This window comes from Pyxicephalus adspersus, chromosome 7 (genome assembly GCF_032062135.1).
Source record: "Pyxicephalus adspersus chromosome 7, UCB_Pads_2.0, whole genome shotgun sequence".
Lineage (NCBI taxonomy): Eukaryota > Metazoa > Chordata > Amphibia > Anura > Pyxicephalidae > Pyxicephalus > Pyxicephalus adspersus.
The window spans coordinates 116,694-131,600 of NC_092864.1; the positions used below are offsets into that span (position 1 = coordinate 116,694).

A 14,907-nucleotide genomic window follows, 5' to 3' on the forward strand; every position below is an offset into this window, starting at 1 on the left:
TTATCTTTCTGTGACTTCAACCAGGTTTTATCTACTAAACAAGGAACAAATGTTATATTGTCTTCTGTTAATATCTCCAACTTCCAGGTCATTGTTCAGCGGTGTCTAGCCGCTCGTTCACTCAAACATGTTAAGTTGGGGTGTGTGCTGTGCGGTTATCTGAAGATCCTGCCAATGTTTCTGATGGTAATGCCAGGAATGATTAGCAGAGTTCTATACCCCGGTAAGGGCTCACCAGTAACCCCCTTCCTTTGTACAAGACAAGCCCGTTCTCTTCCTCCTGCTCCTGTCTAGTCAAATTTTCCCATCAGACTTTGTTCATGTGGCTCTTTGTAGATGAAGTGGCTTGTGTCGTACCAGAAGAATGTCTGCGGATTTGTAGTGCGCCAACTGGATGCTCAAACATTGCCTATCCAAAGCTAGTTGTAGAACTGATGCCCAGAGGTAAGGCACTGAGCCTGTATCATAGCAATACTATGATATCCAACACCATGTCCTGGATATTGTACATCACCAATGTAAGTAACCATCCTGTTACTCTCTTAGGTCTGCGTGGTCTTATGCTTGCAGTTATGTTAGCTGCCCTCATGAGCAGTCTGGCTTCCATATTTAATAGCAGCAGCACTCTCTTCACTATTGATATCTGGAAGAAACTGAGGCCTCAGGCTGCAGAGAAAGAGCTGATTCTGGTTGGGAGGTGAGTGGTTTGATGCTGAATGAGAAATTCCTAATATTACAAAGGCCTCACAGTGCTTATTTCTGTTTATCAGAGTGTGGACGGTATGCCTTGTGGCATTCAGTATAGCGTGGATCCCCGTGGTCCAAGCTGCTCAAGGTGGGCAATTGTTTGACTACATTCAGTCCGTGGCAAGTTTCCTGGCACCACCCATTGCGGCGGTCTTTTTCCTAGCACTGTTTGTTAAGAGAGTGAATGAGCCGGTAAGATATTTAACCGATAATGCATCTTTATACAATTCTCTGTTATAGTGTATCCCCCATCTTCACCCATCCTGAGTCCCAATGCTAAACACCTCCACTACCCCATACTAAGAAGTCATGTCACCAGCAGAATGGCAGTAAAAGGGCATTGTGAAGAAAAAGAAAAAAATCCTCTTAGATTGTAAGCTCTTCTGGTCAGGGTTCTCTTCTCCTGTGTCACTGTCTATATCTGTCTGTCATTTGCAACCCCTACACAGCGCTGCGTAATATGTTGGTGCTATAAAAATCCTGTTTAATAATAAATTCTCCTATTTACATGTTGCCAAAATCTGATGCAGGAAGATGCAGACTACTTTAGAAAGAGATCTGTGAGAGACTGGGGAGGGGGGGTTACACCACATTCTGCTTACATAACACCAACCCCTAAATATCAGCAATCACACCCTACCACATTCATTAAACATTCAATTTCTAAACCCAATTCTTTTTGCAGGGTGCCTTCTGGGGTCTGATTGGAGGGCTCATCCTGGGTCTTTGTCGCATGGTGCCTGAATTTGCCTTTGGATCAGGAAGCTGTTCTGTCCCCAGCTCCTGTCCTGCAGTCATCTGCGGAGTTCATTATCTCTACTTTGCTATTATTCTTTTCATCTGCTCTGCAATAATTATCCTGGCTGTATCCTACTGCACACCATCAATTCCGGACAAGCAGGTGAGAAGTGAAAGCTGCAGGGGTTGTACCATATAGACAGTATAACAGAATTATCAATTCACCTGCACCTCAAAGAATCACCCCTAAAACCTGAAAGTACCTTGTACCCATTTATTAAGGCTAACCCAAGAAGACCAGCCTTACAAATCTGGGGCCAGAAGCGTCATACCCCAGAACAAAGCGTGGAAGCTCTGACACACACCAAATAAGCCTAAAACATCCAAGGCTAACATAGAAATCTCAGAATCTAGACTAATATTGGATGTAATAAGGATGGCAAGTCACAGAGATAGAAAATCCTGAGATTTCACCAGGGGTCGTTCTGGATCAGTGTACCCCATTGATCTGGGTCTGGGCATCACGGGATGTCCTTCATCTCAATCCTTGTGGAGGGCTGATGCTTGTTTGAACATAGTACAGGAGTAGAGAATAAAAGGGGACATTTTGTAACTGATGGTGAAGGAAATGTCAGTTTTTTAGGTTTCTTCCACTAAAAGAAGGGGCGACCCCAGCAATCGAGGTGCCAGCTCTTGATTTAAATGAAAATTACTTATTACTATTATTAATAAACAGGATTTATATAGCGCCAACATATTACGCAGCGCTGTACATTAAATAGGGATTGCAAACGACTTGATTAAAGAAAATTGCAAAAAAGAAAACAAAATGCTAGCAAAAAATTTTCTAAGACAGAAGGAAGTGGAATGGGCAAAGGAATTCTGGGCTAAGTAAGCACCACTAGAACCCGGAAGACTTCCACTATCCCTCGAAGGACTAACAGACTGGGAGAGAATCAATAGTTATGTTTTGGGAATAGGGGGGGCCCTATTATGTCCCTATTATTAGGACAGCAGAATTGGTAAACAAGAATGAACGACCAGACCATTACACTAGGATGAGATTAGGAAAGTTCCTTTTTGATGTGAACTGAACTCACTATCATGGTTGACAAGCAATGTAAATCAGGACCAGTCCTTTCCAGAGCAGTGATCAGCAGATGTCCACTATATTCTCATTCATGTGTCCAGCTGGCCAGACATTTCTGTAATAATAGACTGAAGTTTGCACTGGGGACATGGAAGACAATCAGACCAATAGGATGCTCCAAATGCACTTACAGTCATTTATTACAACGAGAGAGCATAATAAAAGGGAACTGTCAATCCTACAGAAAAATTCTATTCGAGGAGCCCCTTATACTGATTTCACTTTATTATTCTACCTTCCACAGCTCTATCGTCTGGTGTTTAGCCTTCGGCACAGCCAAGAGCCACGGGAAGAGATGGGGAAGCCAGGTAACGAATCCCAGCACCAGGCCTATTTCTGATAAACCAATAAAAACTACACAACAGACCACACGGCAAGGGTAGGGGACGTTACGCAGACCAGAAGGCAAGGGGAGGAGCCGTTGGGCAGACCGCGCAGTACACAGCACACCATGTGGTGAGATAAGCAGACGCTAGGTACACATTTCATACACACACAAAAAAAAAAAAAAAAAAAAATGCACCAGAGACTTTCTGAACTGGAAACGATGGGTTGATTCTTTAACAAAGAGCTGTTCACTACCAATCTCCACCTGTACATATATTATAATGCAGCCACTCTGTAATATATATATATATATATAGGAACCTTATATCCTCTCGACAGGGGTCTATGAGACAGATGCTCAGGAAAAGGGCCCCTCTGGTCTGCCAGACATCCAAGAGGACCCCAGAGATGCGCGACTTGTCGATATCAATGCTGTGATCATGATGAGCTGTGCCATCTTCCTGTGGGCGTACTATGCCTGAATACACAAAATTGTCTTCCCAATAAACCTAGGTGTAATAGTCTGCGTGTCTGGGTATTATGGGGAGCCTTCATCTGGAGGGACAGTGCTATACTGCAGGCTGGAGGGAGGTATTTTCAGTTTGCGCAGGGTACTCAGAAAATGTTTAGGGGGTGGACAGCGTAAAACGAGTGGAGAGTCCTCCGGAGACAGCTGAAGTGTGATCTGGGCAGCATGAAGATGAAGAAGGAGAGAACGGGACTGAGATGAAGTGATTCCAAGTGAACGCAGCACAGGCGCTGGCAGTTTCTGGGGGCAAAAAAAAGAAAAGACAATTCTGTTAATACCCCTCCCAACCTCAATGGATAATACACATCTAACTTTAATACCTGATGCAGTCAATCTGATTATATAATAAATGGGATTTTGTACTCACTCTAAAATCCTTTTCTTGGAGCTCATTGAGGCTTAAAAGAAACTTTGTACATTCCAGTAATTCTGTTTGCTGCCTACAAAACAATGGCAAACAAGAAAAAAAAAAAAAAACTAAACAATTAAGGCCAACCCAGGCGCCCCTCCCATGCCAGCATGCCTTCATTTTGTAGTACAAAGAGCAGCACCATAACCAAAAATATTTTAGGGTGATTAAAAGCTCATTTTTTTCTTACACTGACAGATACAATATCATGGAGACATCACACAAGACTTCATAATCAACCACTTACAGGTGGCAGCATCAGAGGCCCAAAAACCATCCAGGCAGAAGATCCTGATTATCTTTATTTACCATAATATTTCCCAGGCTGGCATAACTGGAGCAATAAAGGGCATACCCCCACCCGAACCCGGCAGAGTCTGAACCCCTATTCCTGGAGGGAGACCTTGAAGGGGTTAATTCTGGATGTCAATAAGGCCTAGGTAGGACATCTGGCATTCCATACTTGCAGGTTTAGGGAGCCCCGGGTCCAGACACTCTGCCAATGCTGATCAATATGTAAAGTTATGCCCAGGACAGGATCATTGCAGCGTCTTGTTCTGCCCTGAGAGATGATGTATGCCACTGCTGTGCCAACACAGATCAGAGGACCCTCAATGGAGGTTTATTGTTCTAGGGGGAGAGAGTGCAGGACTCCAGGGACTGACTTGTCCCTCTATATAAGAATGTTGTGTAGCAGCAGTCTGAAATGATAATGAGCACATGGGATTACCCCACAAGAGACTTCTAGAAGCTCCCATGTAGCTACAACGGCAACAGATCCCACACACACACACACACACACACACACACACACACACACTCTTCTGATTGCAGAAAACAAAGCTCGGAAAAAACTACACAAAGTTCACTAGCCAGGAAGTGAGGCATGCTGGGAAGAGGAGGGCTGCTCTACTTCAATAAACGTACGGCTCACCATGTGTCGGCAGCCCTTGCGGCTTATTGATGAGCACCAGGTCCGGTTCCCGGTGGATCACCCAGCTCCGGAGTTGTGCCAATGTAGGGCCGGGTGACGCCGGCTGTGGAGAAAGAATAACAAACATGAAATATAAAGCCCTATCCGTGCCGCAGACTGGCAGAAAGAAATGGGATTAAAGTTGCGATCACCTGACTCCGCCCTGCCGCTCTGCTCTCTACACGGAGCCGTTCCGCCAACCTCCGTGCCCCGCTTGTCCGTCCGACGGCCGCCATCTTCCCCGGCGCCAGCTTATGACGTATCCTGGCGATTTGTTGAACTTTGACCTCACCTTAGCAGCTCCGCCCACACACATTGTAACCGCCTAGATCTACAGGCGTCCCGACCACATCCCACCTGCCGGGATTGGTTGCTTAGGCCCGCCTATAAAATGTAAGACTCTCTACCGGCTGCCACCAATGCAAGGCCCATCAGTTCATGGAGATTTCTTCTCGCCCCCTGCAGGACAGATAAGGTATGATATGAATGTGTCACCCCAGTAACAATCATCTTCAGTAAATATTCCTCCAATCTCCGTGAGGACAAAGATCCATTCCCATCATCCCTTGCTGAAATCATTTCCTGGCCTAGTGGAATTGTTCTGTAGGAAAATCTCTGAGTTCTAAAGCTAGGTACACACTTGTAATAATTATCATTAGAAAATGAACAATTATTCACGATTATTTAGAACGATCGTATTGTGCACGATTCTGTACATGCTGTAACCAAACGATTGTTCAATTATATTCCACCAATATACTACACATGCTAGATAAAATCGTTTGAACGATGCAGGGAGTGACATGGAAAGCAGAATGTGTACCGCAGGACAATCCGCCATCACTGACCAACCATATACACAATAGAGAACGATCGCCGCTCAATCACATCCGCCGGGACAGTCGTTTGTTTCACAATCCTCGTTTGTCGGCGTCGTTGTATATTTTTTTGTTAACGATTATCGGACGATTGGTCGTTCATTTCCAACCATAATTATTGCAAGTGTGTACGCAGCTTTAGACTGGCAGGACAAAATGTGAGGAACGTAATGCGATCCTGGGATCTATACAAAATACACAATATACACAATATACAATTACATCCGCCCATCCACGCACAGCACAGGCCGCTGCTCCCCTTTAACACCCCCACCAAAGCAGCCACTGCACTGCCACTCCGGACTGGAATATAGAAATGTTTTCAGGTTAGCAAGTTCCACTATTTCTAATTAGAGCATTCAGCTTTCTGTAATGTTTAATTTATTCACCTGGTTCAGGGTAAGAAAACTTGCTAAAAGCGTTTACCCCGAATCAGGTTCAGGATAGCTAAAAATAGAGACAAGCGTTACAGTGCAATCTGATTGTCACACAACTGAAAAAAAACACTTACCTTGTCCCCGCAGCTCCTCGGAGACGTCTTCTCTCTTCTCCTGGCGTGTGCAGTGACGATCTCTGGGGTTTCCCGGTGACGTCGATACATCCGTCGGTGCGGACGGGAGTTTATTATTAAATTTTGGACATATTTCGGTGAGTTATGCCCAAGAATTATAGCCTACAATCTACAATAAATTTCCATGCAAAAAAATGTAACGCTTTTTGCATGGAAGTATGGAAAGAATTAGAACACCCGGCGTTCATGTACGCTTCCCTCGGCGATTCCTGATGATGTCAGTGCATGCGCCCCTCGATGGGGGTCGTAGCGGGAAATTCAAATATTTTGTATTGGATTCAATACAAAGTCCTGTATCCAATCCGAGTCCCATGCAGGTTTCTGTCTGATGGAGGCCAGCTTTAACAGGCTCCCATGTGCAGGTCGTGCTCTGATAGTACAGGAAACGTCTCTGTCCTGGAAAGGGTTGGCAGCTTCCTTCAGGGGGTCTTGTTTTACACCAGCTCCTCCTCTGACCTGATCCGTGCCCTCTTTGAGTTGTTCTGGTCATTTGTATCATGGCTGCAAGCCTCAGCAGATTCTTCTGTCACCTGCGAGTACTTTTCTATTTTTCTCTGTATATCACCGCTAGGAGGCGCTATGATCCTTCCCCGCTTTACATAGTGCTGCACTCTCTCCTCCAGGCCCTGACACACCGGCCTCTTCATCAGTGGGGTGTAGTTACGGGCACTCACCCCTTCCACCAGGCCGCTGCTATGGCTGACAATGTCTGTTTCATGGTGAATCCATGGAATGGGCTTCTCACCTGTAAGGAGTAGGTGGAGACAATATTACCCTGGGAGGGGGCAGGGCACAATCCTTCATGTACAGAGGGCATCACAGAGCATCTGGTTTTCCTGACTCCCTTCATTTCAGAATATTTAAATGTTATCTCCACCCCACCACACTCCCCATAGCTTCATGTCCCTCAGGATGGAAGACAAATCCCATTGGTTATAAATCTTCCCCATACAGAACTCCCCCTAGTGGTTGTATTAGTGCTATTGTGATTTCTATTTCTTTTATTCTCTTGAATCTTCTGTTCTCCTTTTAATCTTTTCTTTGCCTCCTCGCTCGCTCGCCTCTTATCCTTTGTTGTATTTTGTCACTTTTTATCCCGTCAACCTTCCCTACTCTTTAGCGGTATCATTGGTTACCTTTGCTGCCACTTCCTCCTTTTCAGCTGTCATTCCTCCGTCTCACTTTCCATCGTCTCCCATCCAATATTCCTTAGTTCTTTCTCTACCTTTGAGGGTCATCTGCATGCAACTCACAATCTGGAATACTTGGGTCTATGTATTCTACAATAGTAACATATCCCAAGGGGATGCAGAATAGAGCTAACGTCTAACTACACTGAACAAAAAATGAATAATATTCCACGATCCTCCGTGCTGAAACTCTATGTAACATTACCTGAACCCATAGCAACCGGCACCGAGTCCAGACACTGCAGGGCCATTCGCAGGATCTGCATCTTCACCGCTTCCTGTGTCCAAATACGTTGTAGGTGAGACACCGTGATTGTGTGAACGTCCTTCTCACTGAGCCAATCCACATCATCAAACAAGCAGTCATAGAGAACTAACGGGAACTCCACTGCCATACTAAAAGACAAAATATGTGAGGCCACCATACTACTACTACCCCCACCACATACCTAGCACAATCCTTCCTGCACACCGCAGTCCCTACCCCGCAACCATTACAATTCTGTACTATGACCATACATCACAGCCTCCCTTATCACCAAACCAATGCCCCTATCATCCCCCCCTACATGCTCCTCCCATACACCCCAATCCTCCGCCTACTCCCTTCTCACTTGTATTGAGGCTTGCATGGATTCTTCTTCACATCCAGAAGTTCTCTGATCACATCAGGCTCTTCTTTGCCCTGGCCAATCAGAAACAGAACTCCCATAATGCAGCGCACTTGGTGGTAAAGGAAGGCCAATCCTGTAATCTGTAGATGGTAGAGTTGGAAGGGCCCGCCCTCCTGTGACAGCTCTGGGACCGGCTCCACTCTTGCACTGACTACTGTGCGGATGAAATTTACCACCCCATTGGCCACATCCATTTTGCAGAGGTTTCGAAAATCATGAGTCCCCTCCAACATGCGGGCTGCGCGGTCCATGGCTTCCACATCCAGCTGAGCACATGGAAATAAGTAACGATATGTACGAGAACGGCAGCTAAAACGGGCACTGAACGTGGAGGGGACGACAGCCCAGCTCAGCACCCTAATGTCTGCAGGAAGAACACGGTTCAACATTTGTGCATAGCGGACCGCAGGTTTTCCCTCCACGGCCGAGCGAAGGTCAAGAGAAATCACCTAGAAAGGGAAGAGGAGGTGTTAGAAAGTAGAGCGTTAGGAGCCCCTCCTGCATCATGTGGCCCCTACATCACGTGGCCCCTCACCTGTCCCAGTGCACTGACGCCCCGGTCTGTCCTCCCACACCGGTGATAGTTTGATGTCTGTCTGTTTTCTATTAGCCGAGTCTTGGTCAGCGCATTGAAGATCACCTCTTCCACGGTGTTACTTGTGTTCTCCTGACTGGCAAAGCCTTGATAGTTCCAGCCCAGGTACGCCAGGCGAAGTGCCACATGCTTCTTAGGGTGGGCAGAGAAATCAAATGGACGCTGTGGCCGTTTCTTTCCTCGCTGCCCACCTTTCTGTGATTTGTCCAATTCCTGTACATCGCCCCTTGTGGACACCTGAGACAATTCCTCCAAATGACAGACACCGGCTTGGGACATTTCTCACACATTGTCCCGGGACGTTCCGCAGACACCGGCTTGGGACATTTCTCACACATTGACCCGGAACATTCTGCAGACACCGGCTTGGGACATTTCTCACACATTGTCCCGGGACGTTCCGCAGACACCGGCTTGGGACATTTCTCACACATTGTCCCGGAACATTCCACAGACACCGGCTTGGGACATTTCTCACACATTGGCTCGGAATGTTCCACAGACAGCTCTGTAGCAGATTGTTCTCTGCCGCTTTCGGTCTCTGAGGATGAGCTGCGCACAGAACTCTCTCTCTTAGGATTCCCTGCTGTTCCCAGACACAGACTTCTACAGTTCAAGGAAGAGCTGGAACATCTGATGAGGAGCCAGCCAGCATCAGAAACAAATTCAGGAGCCACGGCCCAATCAGAGAAGGAGAATATTCCTTCCCCATTGCTTGTAGAGGCCAGCTCCAATCATGAAGTATTTTTGGTTCCGCTGGACTACAGCAAGCACACGGTCAGTCTGGGTGCTCCAGGACAGGAAAAGAAAAGAGCGATAACCCGCAAAGTCCTGCGAAAGAAAAGTAATGGACAGCTTGAGGTGTGCGATGAGTCCACACTGTCAAGTGAAGAAAACCTCTCCATTACCGATAAATCAGTGGAAGGGGAAAGCCGAATGTCATCTAGACAGTCACATACCTCATCTGTGGATTGCGTCAAATCCTTCATCCGTGTGCCGCCATATTCACTATTGGAGCAGTACAGACAGCACTCTGACCCGGTGGGCCGTTACCATGAATATAAGCATAGCTGGGATGCTGTACAGAGAGTTCTGGAACGCAATAGGAAGGAGCTGCGCTGGGGAGTCCGAGAGAGGATGATGTCGGCACCGCCTGCACCTCTTCCACGATCCCTCCCAGCACCAAACGCCTACATCATCCCCACCAATAAGAAGAGGTATGACCTACGCTGGGCCATCCGTCAAGACCTGGCCACTGGTAATATCCCACGTGGCAGCAGCAGCTCCTGACACAGTGTGTGGTTTTTGTGTTGTGTGTTTTCAATAAATTCTTTTTCAATGTTTTTATTTTAGGAAAACTCTTTATTAAGTACATAAAAGACCATATTAAAAAATATACACTCTATATGTGTGTCCTTCACTCAGGACAGGATAATACTGGAGTTCCTAGAGGCCCAGTCAAAAGCTTCCAAGGGCCTTCCCCATAAAAATACGTTCTCCATCTTTTGTATGAAACTTGAAATGGCGAGGAGCTTCAAACACCAGCACAATGGTGGAACCAAAGTTAAACTCTCCTAGTGGGGCTCCCTTTGTCAGGATCAGACCAGAGGGGCCATGCTGCTCTGTGTAGCTGTGGTCATGATACTTTCCTTTAACATGATGGGAGTGGTTGGTGTGAAGTTCCTGGAATGAAGCAACATAAAGATAAAGTAGCAAGCAGGACCAATCAATGGTAACCTAGCAGATTATCAGCATCATTATACAGTGAGTATGGGGACTTCACACAAAGTTACCCAATGTCACCTTTAGTGACCTGCCCATCGACCTGTTAAAGTCCACTTAGCCAAAACGCACATCATATACTTTCTGCCTCTCTTTGTATTGTCTGTGCTCCCACAACAGGCCAGAGAAATTACAGCAAACGGCACCTAGAAAAGTCTCAAAGCTTCAGAATCTAAAACATTTGCAATGCTGGGAATAAAAGTGAACTTCAAAGTAACAAATGTAAAAGTTGTGTGTTGGGGAGGACAACGCCTATGAAACCCACCATCCCACTGACATTGATTTCTGCAGGTGAGAGCTACCTTGGCACAAATCTTTTAGTTGAATTTGATAGAAGTTGTTCATGGGATCCCTTTAAACTCTATATTATAATATTCTGAAACATGAGGCCACTTTGCCCCACCAATGGTTTTCTGCTGCAATCTCATTAAATCATTCTGGGTTCATGCTAGAAAATGAAAGAATGTACTTGTGCTTTATTCTGATATTAAAAGGGGAAAATGCAGAATATAAGGGACCAAGGGTATGCAAATACTGGATCAGAACCGTTTTATTTTTTCCTTTATTGCTATAACTTGAGAAATTATTGTGAATTTACGTTATTTCTGATCTTTAAATCACTTTTCATGTGTTTGGTCTCATCACAATCTTAGGAATTTGTCAGCACAATTGTACCTGTCTTATCCTCAAATGTTTCCTTCAACCATCAAAGATTAGTTGAGAGTTCTAGGGCTTTGACACTCATATTTATTTAATAACTTCCTGGGCGGTTCATTTCCGTCAGGATTTATGTCTAAAAGCGGTACATTGTCTTTCATGAAAATGTATTTTACAGTAAGACTATATTATAATAACACAAAATCATGTCAAAAAAATACCCTAAATAAATAAAAAAAAAACTTTGACATGATTTTGTGTTTCAAACTTTATTATATTATACTATTACTATACTATTACTATTCTGTAAATACATTTTCATGAAAGACAATGTACCGTTTTTAGACATAAATGCAGTGTATTGAATGCAATAAAAAATAATTTGAAATTCCCACCGCACCCCTAGTGACTGCTGTAAGCAGCGACATCCCTGGGAACTCCGCTCCGGGGGACAGATCGATGAAGAGGAGGCGGCCAGAGGATGGCAGGACACTGGAGACCGCCGATGGGACCAGGTAAGCCCAGGTGGGCTGGGAGCAGCTGATTGGTGATTCATTAGTACACGCCCACTCTCAGGGAGCTCACACTGAAGTAAACTCCCATAGATAAAGATAGGAGATGCAGAAACAGCTGATTGTGATGTCATTGTACACGCCCAATTAGCTGGTAGTACGCATTCCGAGGGTAGGACTATCTCGTAGGACACCAGCCAGCTCTGTATGATAGATTTAGTTTTGTTTCATTTATAAAATCAGCATCAAATGGTGAGTGCAGATATTCTTGATTTGTCATCTCCTATATGGTGCATGTACCTTACAGTAACTAGAAACATTTCAATTTTATTTTAAATTTAAACATCTTAATTGTTTGTATTGTGGCCCACAACTTTTATCTTGATGTCAGCAGCGGCCCCCAGATGAGAAAAGGTTGGGTACTACTGGTTTAAACTTTTTTAGTGTAGACCTTTGGTATCAGTCATATGCTGCATATATAATACGTTTTATCTATATATGATACATTGTGAAGGGCGGTATTTATATTTCTATGTCCATCAATCACAACTGTCCAAGTCCTAATGCATTGCTGGCTGAAATGTATAAATATACTTCAAAAGAGCACAGTATTCATATTAATAAATGCTATATGTGACAGGAAAAACATTTCTATATAGACCCCTATGTGTGCTTGTCTCTCTCAGAAATAGCTTTATATATATAGATATAGATATTTATATATATATAAAGCTGAGACTGTGTGGGGTGGGAAATGGGTAACTGTGGTTCAATGAGTGCTCCTCACCTTGTCACCATAGATCCGGATAGATCCAACATTTGTGGCCCCTACAGCTGTAAGAGAGAAGAAGCCAAATTGCCACTGACCACTGAGCACAACCCGTTCATTTTGGCAGAAGAGACCAGGCATCCAGCGGGCAATGTTGGGACTCACTGACAGTAAGGTACCTAGGAAAGGAAAGACAAACTTTACCCACTGCCTTATTGACAGCCAAGCAATAAAAAGAACTTCTATATGGCTGTACAAATCTAATTCATGGCCACTTACCAACCTCACTTTACCTAATAGCTAAGAGCAAGCCACAGACCCCTTCCATATATATATTCATCATTTATGTGCTCCTTCTACTTCTGCAAAATGGAAACTTCTCACAATATGTTTTTCCCTTATGCCTTCTCTGTGCTCCTTTGCTCGTGTAAAGTATTGTTAAAATGAGATATATAGACAACACTTCCTTCAGTTTTAGTTTTGCCTGTGACCCCAGAGGCAAGTTTTCACCTTAGATGACATCATGGGCATCCCCGTATATGGCCCAATCAGTGTATTTCTGCGGCTCGTTTGGTGGTCCGCAGCTCTGGCCGATGCCACCCCAAGCTGGTCAAGAGAAGGACCCTGCTGGGGTGGCGCACCGTGCAGAGCCGTGGAACACGTCCCCCGTTTGTTTCCCCGCTCCTGTAAATGGGCGGGCTGTGTCCCAAGATCTGCCATAGGGGAAGGGGCGGGGTTATATCTTGGCGCCTACTTACCTCACGTGTTCAGTCCATAGCAGAAGAAGAAGCTTGTGGAATTAGGCTTTGACATTATTGAGGAATTGAAAGTTTAAAGTAAGTTAATGAATGGTATCTCCCTTCTAGCTCTACATATTGAGTATTTTTTTTTGGTAAATGATGAATGGAAAGCTCAGAATAATGTAAAGGATTCTATTTTACGATTGAGTGTTGCTTTAGGCCAGCCTATTAACTTGAATGCATTCCTAATGCACCCAAAAAAGGTGCATTCAGTATTTTTGGCACTTGTAAAGTTCTGGAAAGATTCATTCTGTATGGCACCCGAATGAACAAATTTGTTCTGAATAGCACCCAATGCACTTATACCACGCAGCACAATGCAAGCTAATGCACTGCTGCTCCATACTCCATGCATAGGCTTGCATTGTGCTGCACGGTACCACAAGTTCAGAACAAATCAGAACCAAGCATAAATCGGAGGAATAGAGTGTCACTATTGAAGTTTCTCATGATTTTGGAAAGTTTGCCAATGGTGGGTTTAGATTTATTTTAAATCCTGCCTAATGAGTATTTGTTTGAGTTTTCAAAGCAGAACTAGGAGTGATTAACATGTGAATCATGCAATAATTCTAACCTAATGCAGCTGGATCTGTGAAATAATGTTTGTGTTACTAATAATTATGTGCAATTTCTGAATCATTAATGACGGTAAATGATGTCAGAAAATGGCAGGACAACAGTTTAATTAAGAGGCTGAGTATTGCTAACGAAGCTGCAGCCAAAGTTATTTGTCAGTTTTCTGCAGAAAGCGGTGTATGTGAGCAGAGCTCCCTCTTAAATACGCAGCACGTGAGGATTATTCTTGTGTATGGAGCTCGCAGCAGGAGATCAGACTTATTCACTAAAACAGTATATATATATATATATATATATATATATATATATATATTCATGTTTTGCTACCTAAGGGCCAAAATCCAGTCCGGTCCCCCCCGCTCAAATTTTAGAACCCATTGTGGACCCCGAGTCAAAAAGTTTGCCCACCCCTGGTATAGGCTCATTCTAAGACACGTACAAGGAAGAGACATCTCCTAAATGAGATATCAGTGTTGGATTGTCGCGGTCACCTTACCTGGGAAGTGTCTCCTGTGCTGGATGCTCCAATCTGTTGGTGAATGAAATCGGTGATAATCTCCAGGTGCCAAATAAATAACATGGTGAAAGAGACGATTTGCTGGACGCACGCCTAACTGCTGCAGGAATGGCAGACCTAGACATACACAACATATAGCCATTATACATAACATATAGGCATTAGAGGTAAAATAAAAGACACATTGTCTAGGATGGGATAAGGTTACACACCTTAGAGAGATGGAGGAACAGACTGTCCAGGATGAGATATGGTTACACGACTCGAAGAGATGGAGGAACAGACTGTCCACGATGGGATATGGTTACACAACCCACGGAGATGGAGGGACAGACTGTCCAGGATGGGATATGGTTACACAACTCAGAGAGATGGAGGGACAGACTGTCCACGATGGGATATGGTTACACAACTCACAGAGATGGAGGTACAGACTGTCCAGGATGAGATATGGTTACACAACCCACGGAGATGGAGGGACAGACTGTCAAAGATGGGATATGGTTACACAAC

General features: G+C 44.6%; 4 protein-coding genes across 4 annotated transcripts in view; 2 read left to right on the forward strand and 2 right to left on the reverse strand.

Annotated features, from left to right (window-relative positions):
• The window catches only part of SLC5A2 (solute carrier family 5 member 2), a 6,058-nt gene extending 2,572 nt beyond the window's left edge, over positions 1 to 3,486 (forward strand). Inside the window, exons 3-9 of the mRNA XM_072417010.1 lie at positions 88 to 223; positions 337 to 444; positions 547 to 697; positions 771 to 939; positions 1,433 to 1,648; positions 2,880 to 2,943; positions 3,302 to 3,486. Coding sequence (XP_072273111.1) covers positions 88 to 223; positions 337 to 444; positions 547 to 697; positions 771 to 939; positions 1,433 to 1,648; positions 2,880 to 2,943; positions 3,302 to 3,444 — 987 coding nt within the window. The 3' untranslated portion in view covers positions 3,445 to 3,486. The remainder of the gene's footprint in view (positions 1 to 87; positions 224 to 336; positions 445 to 546; positions 698 to 770; positions 940 to 1,432; positions 1,649 to 2,879; positions 2,944 to 3,301) is intronic.
• Positions 3,487 to 6,632: 3,146 nt separating this feature from the next.
• PUS3 (pseudouridine synthase 3) lies at positions 6,633 to 9,039 on the reverse strand (the record flags this gene model as incomplete). Its single annotated transcript, XM_072416893.1, has 4 exons — positions 6,633 to 7,067; positions 7,718 to 7,908; positions 8,127 to 8,635; positions 8,722 to 9,039. Coding segments are annotated over 4 exons (1,329 nt in total), but the record flags the coding sequence as incomplete, so codon positions are not given.
• Positions 9,040 to 9,042: 3 nt separating this feature from the next.
• On the forward strand, positions 9,043 to 10,124 carry HYLS1 (HYLS1 centriolar and ciliogenesis associated; the record flags this gene model as incomplete). The annotated part of the gene is made up of 1 exon (XM_072416894.1): positions 9,043 to 10,124. A coding segment is annotated over one exon (1,029 nt), but the record flags the coding sequence as incomplete, so codon positions are not given.
• LOC140334770 (phosphatidylserine decarboxylase proenzyme, mitochondrial-like) overlaps positions 10,123 to 14,907 on the reverse strand; it is an 11,535-nt gene continuing 6,750 nt past the window's right edge. Inside the window, exons 5-7 of the mRNA XM_072417011.1 lie at positions 14,374 to 14,511; positions 12,520 to 12,680; positions 10,123 to 10,464 (exon numbers count right to left, since the gene is read on the reverse strand). Of these exons, the coding sequence (XP_072273112.1) occupies positions 10,240 to 10,464; positions 12,520 to 12,680; positions 14,374 to 14,511 (524 nt within the window). The 3' untranslated portion in view covers positions 10,123 to 10,239. The remainder of the gene's footprint in view (positions 10,465 to 12,519; positions 12,681 to 14,373; positions 14,512 to 14,907) is intronic.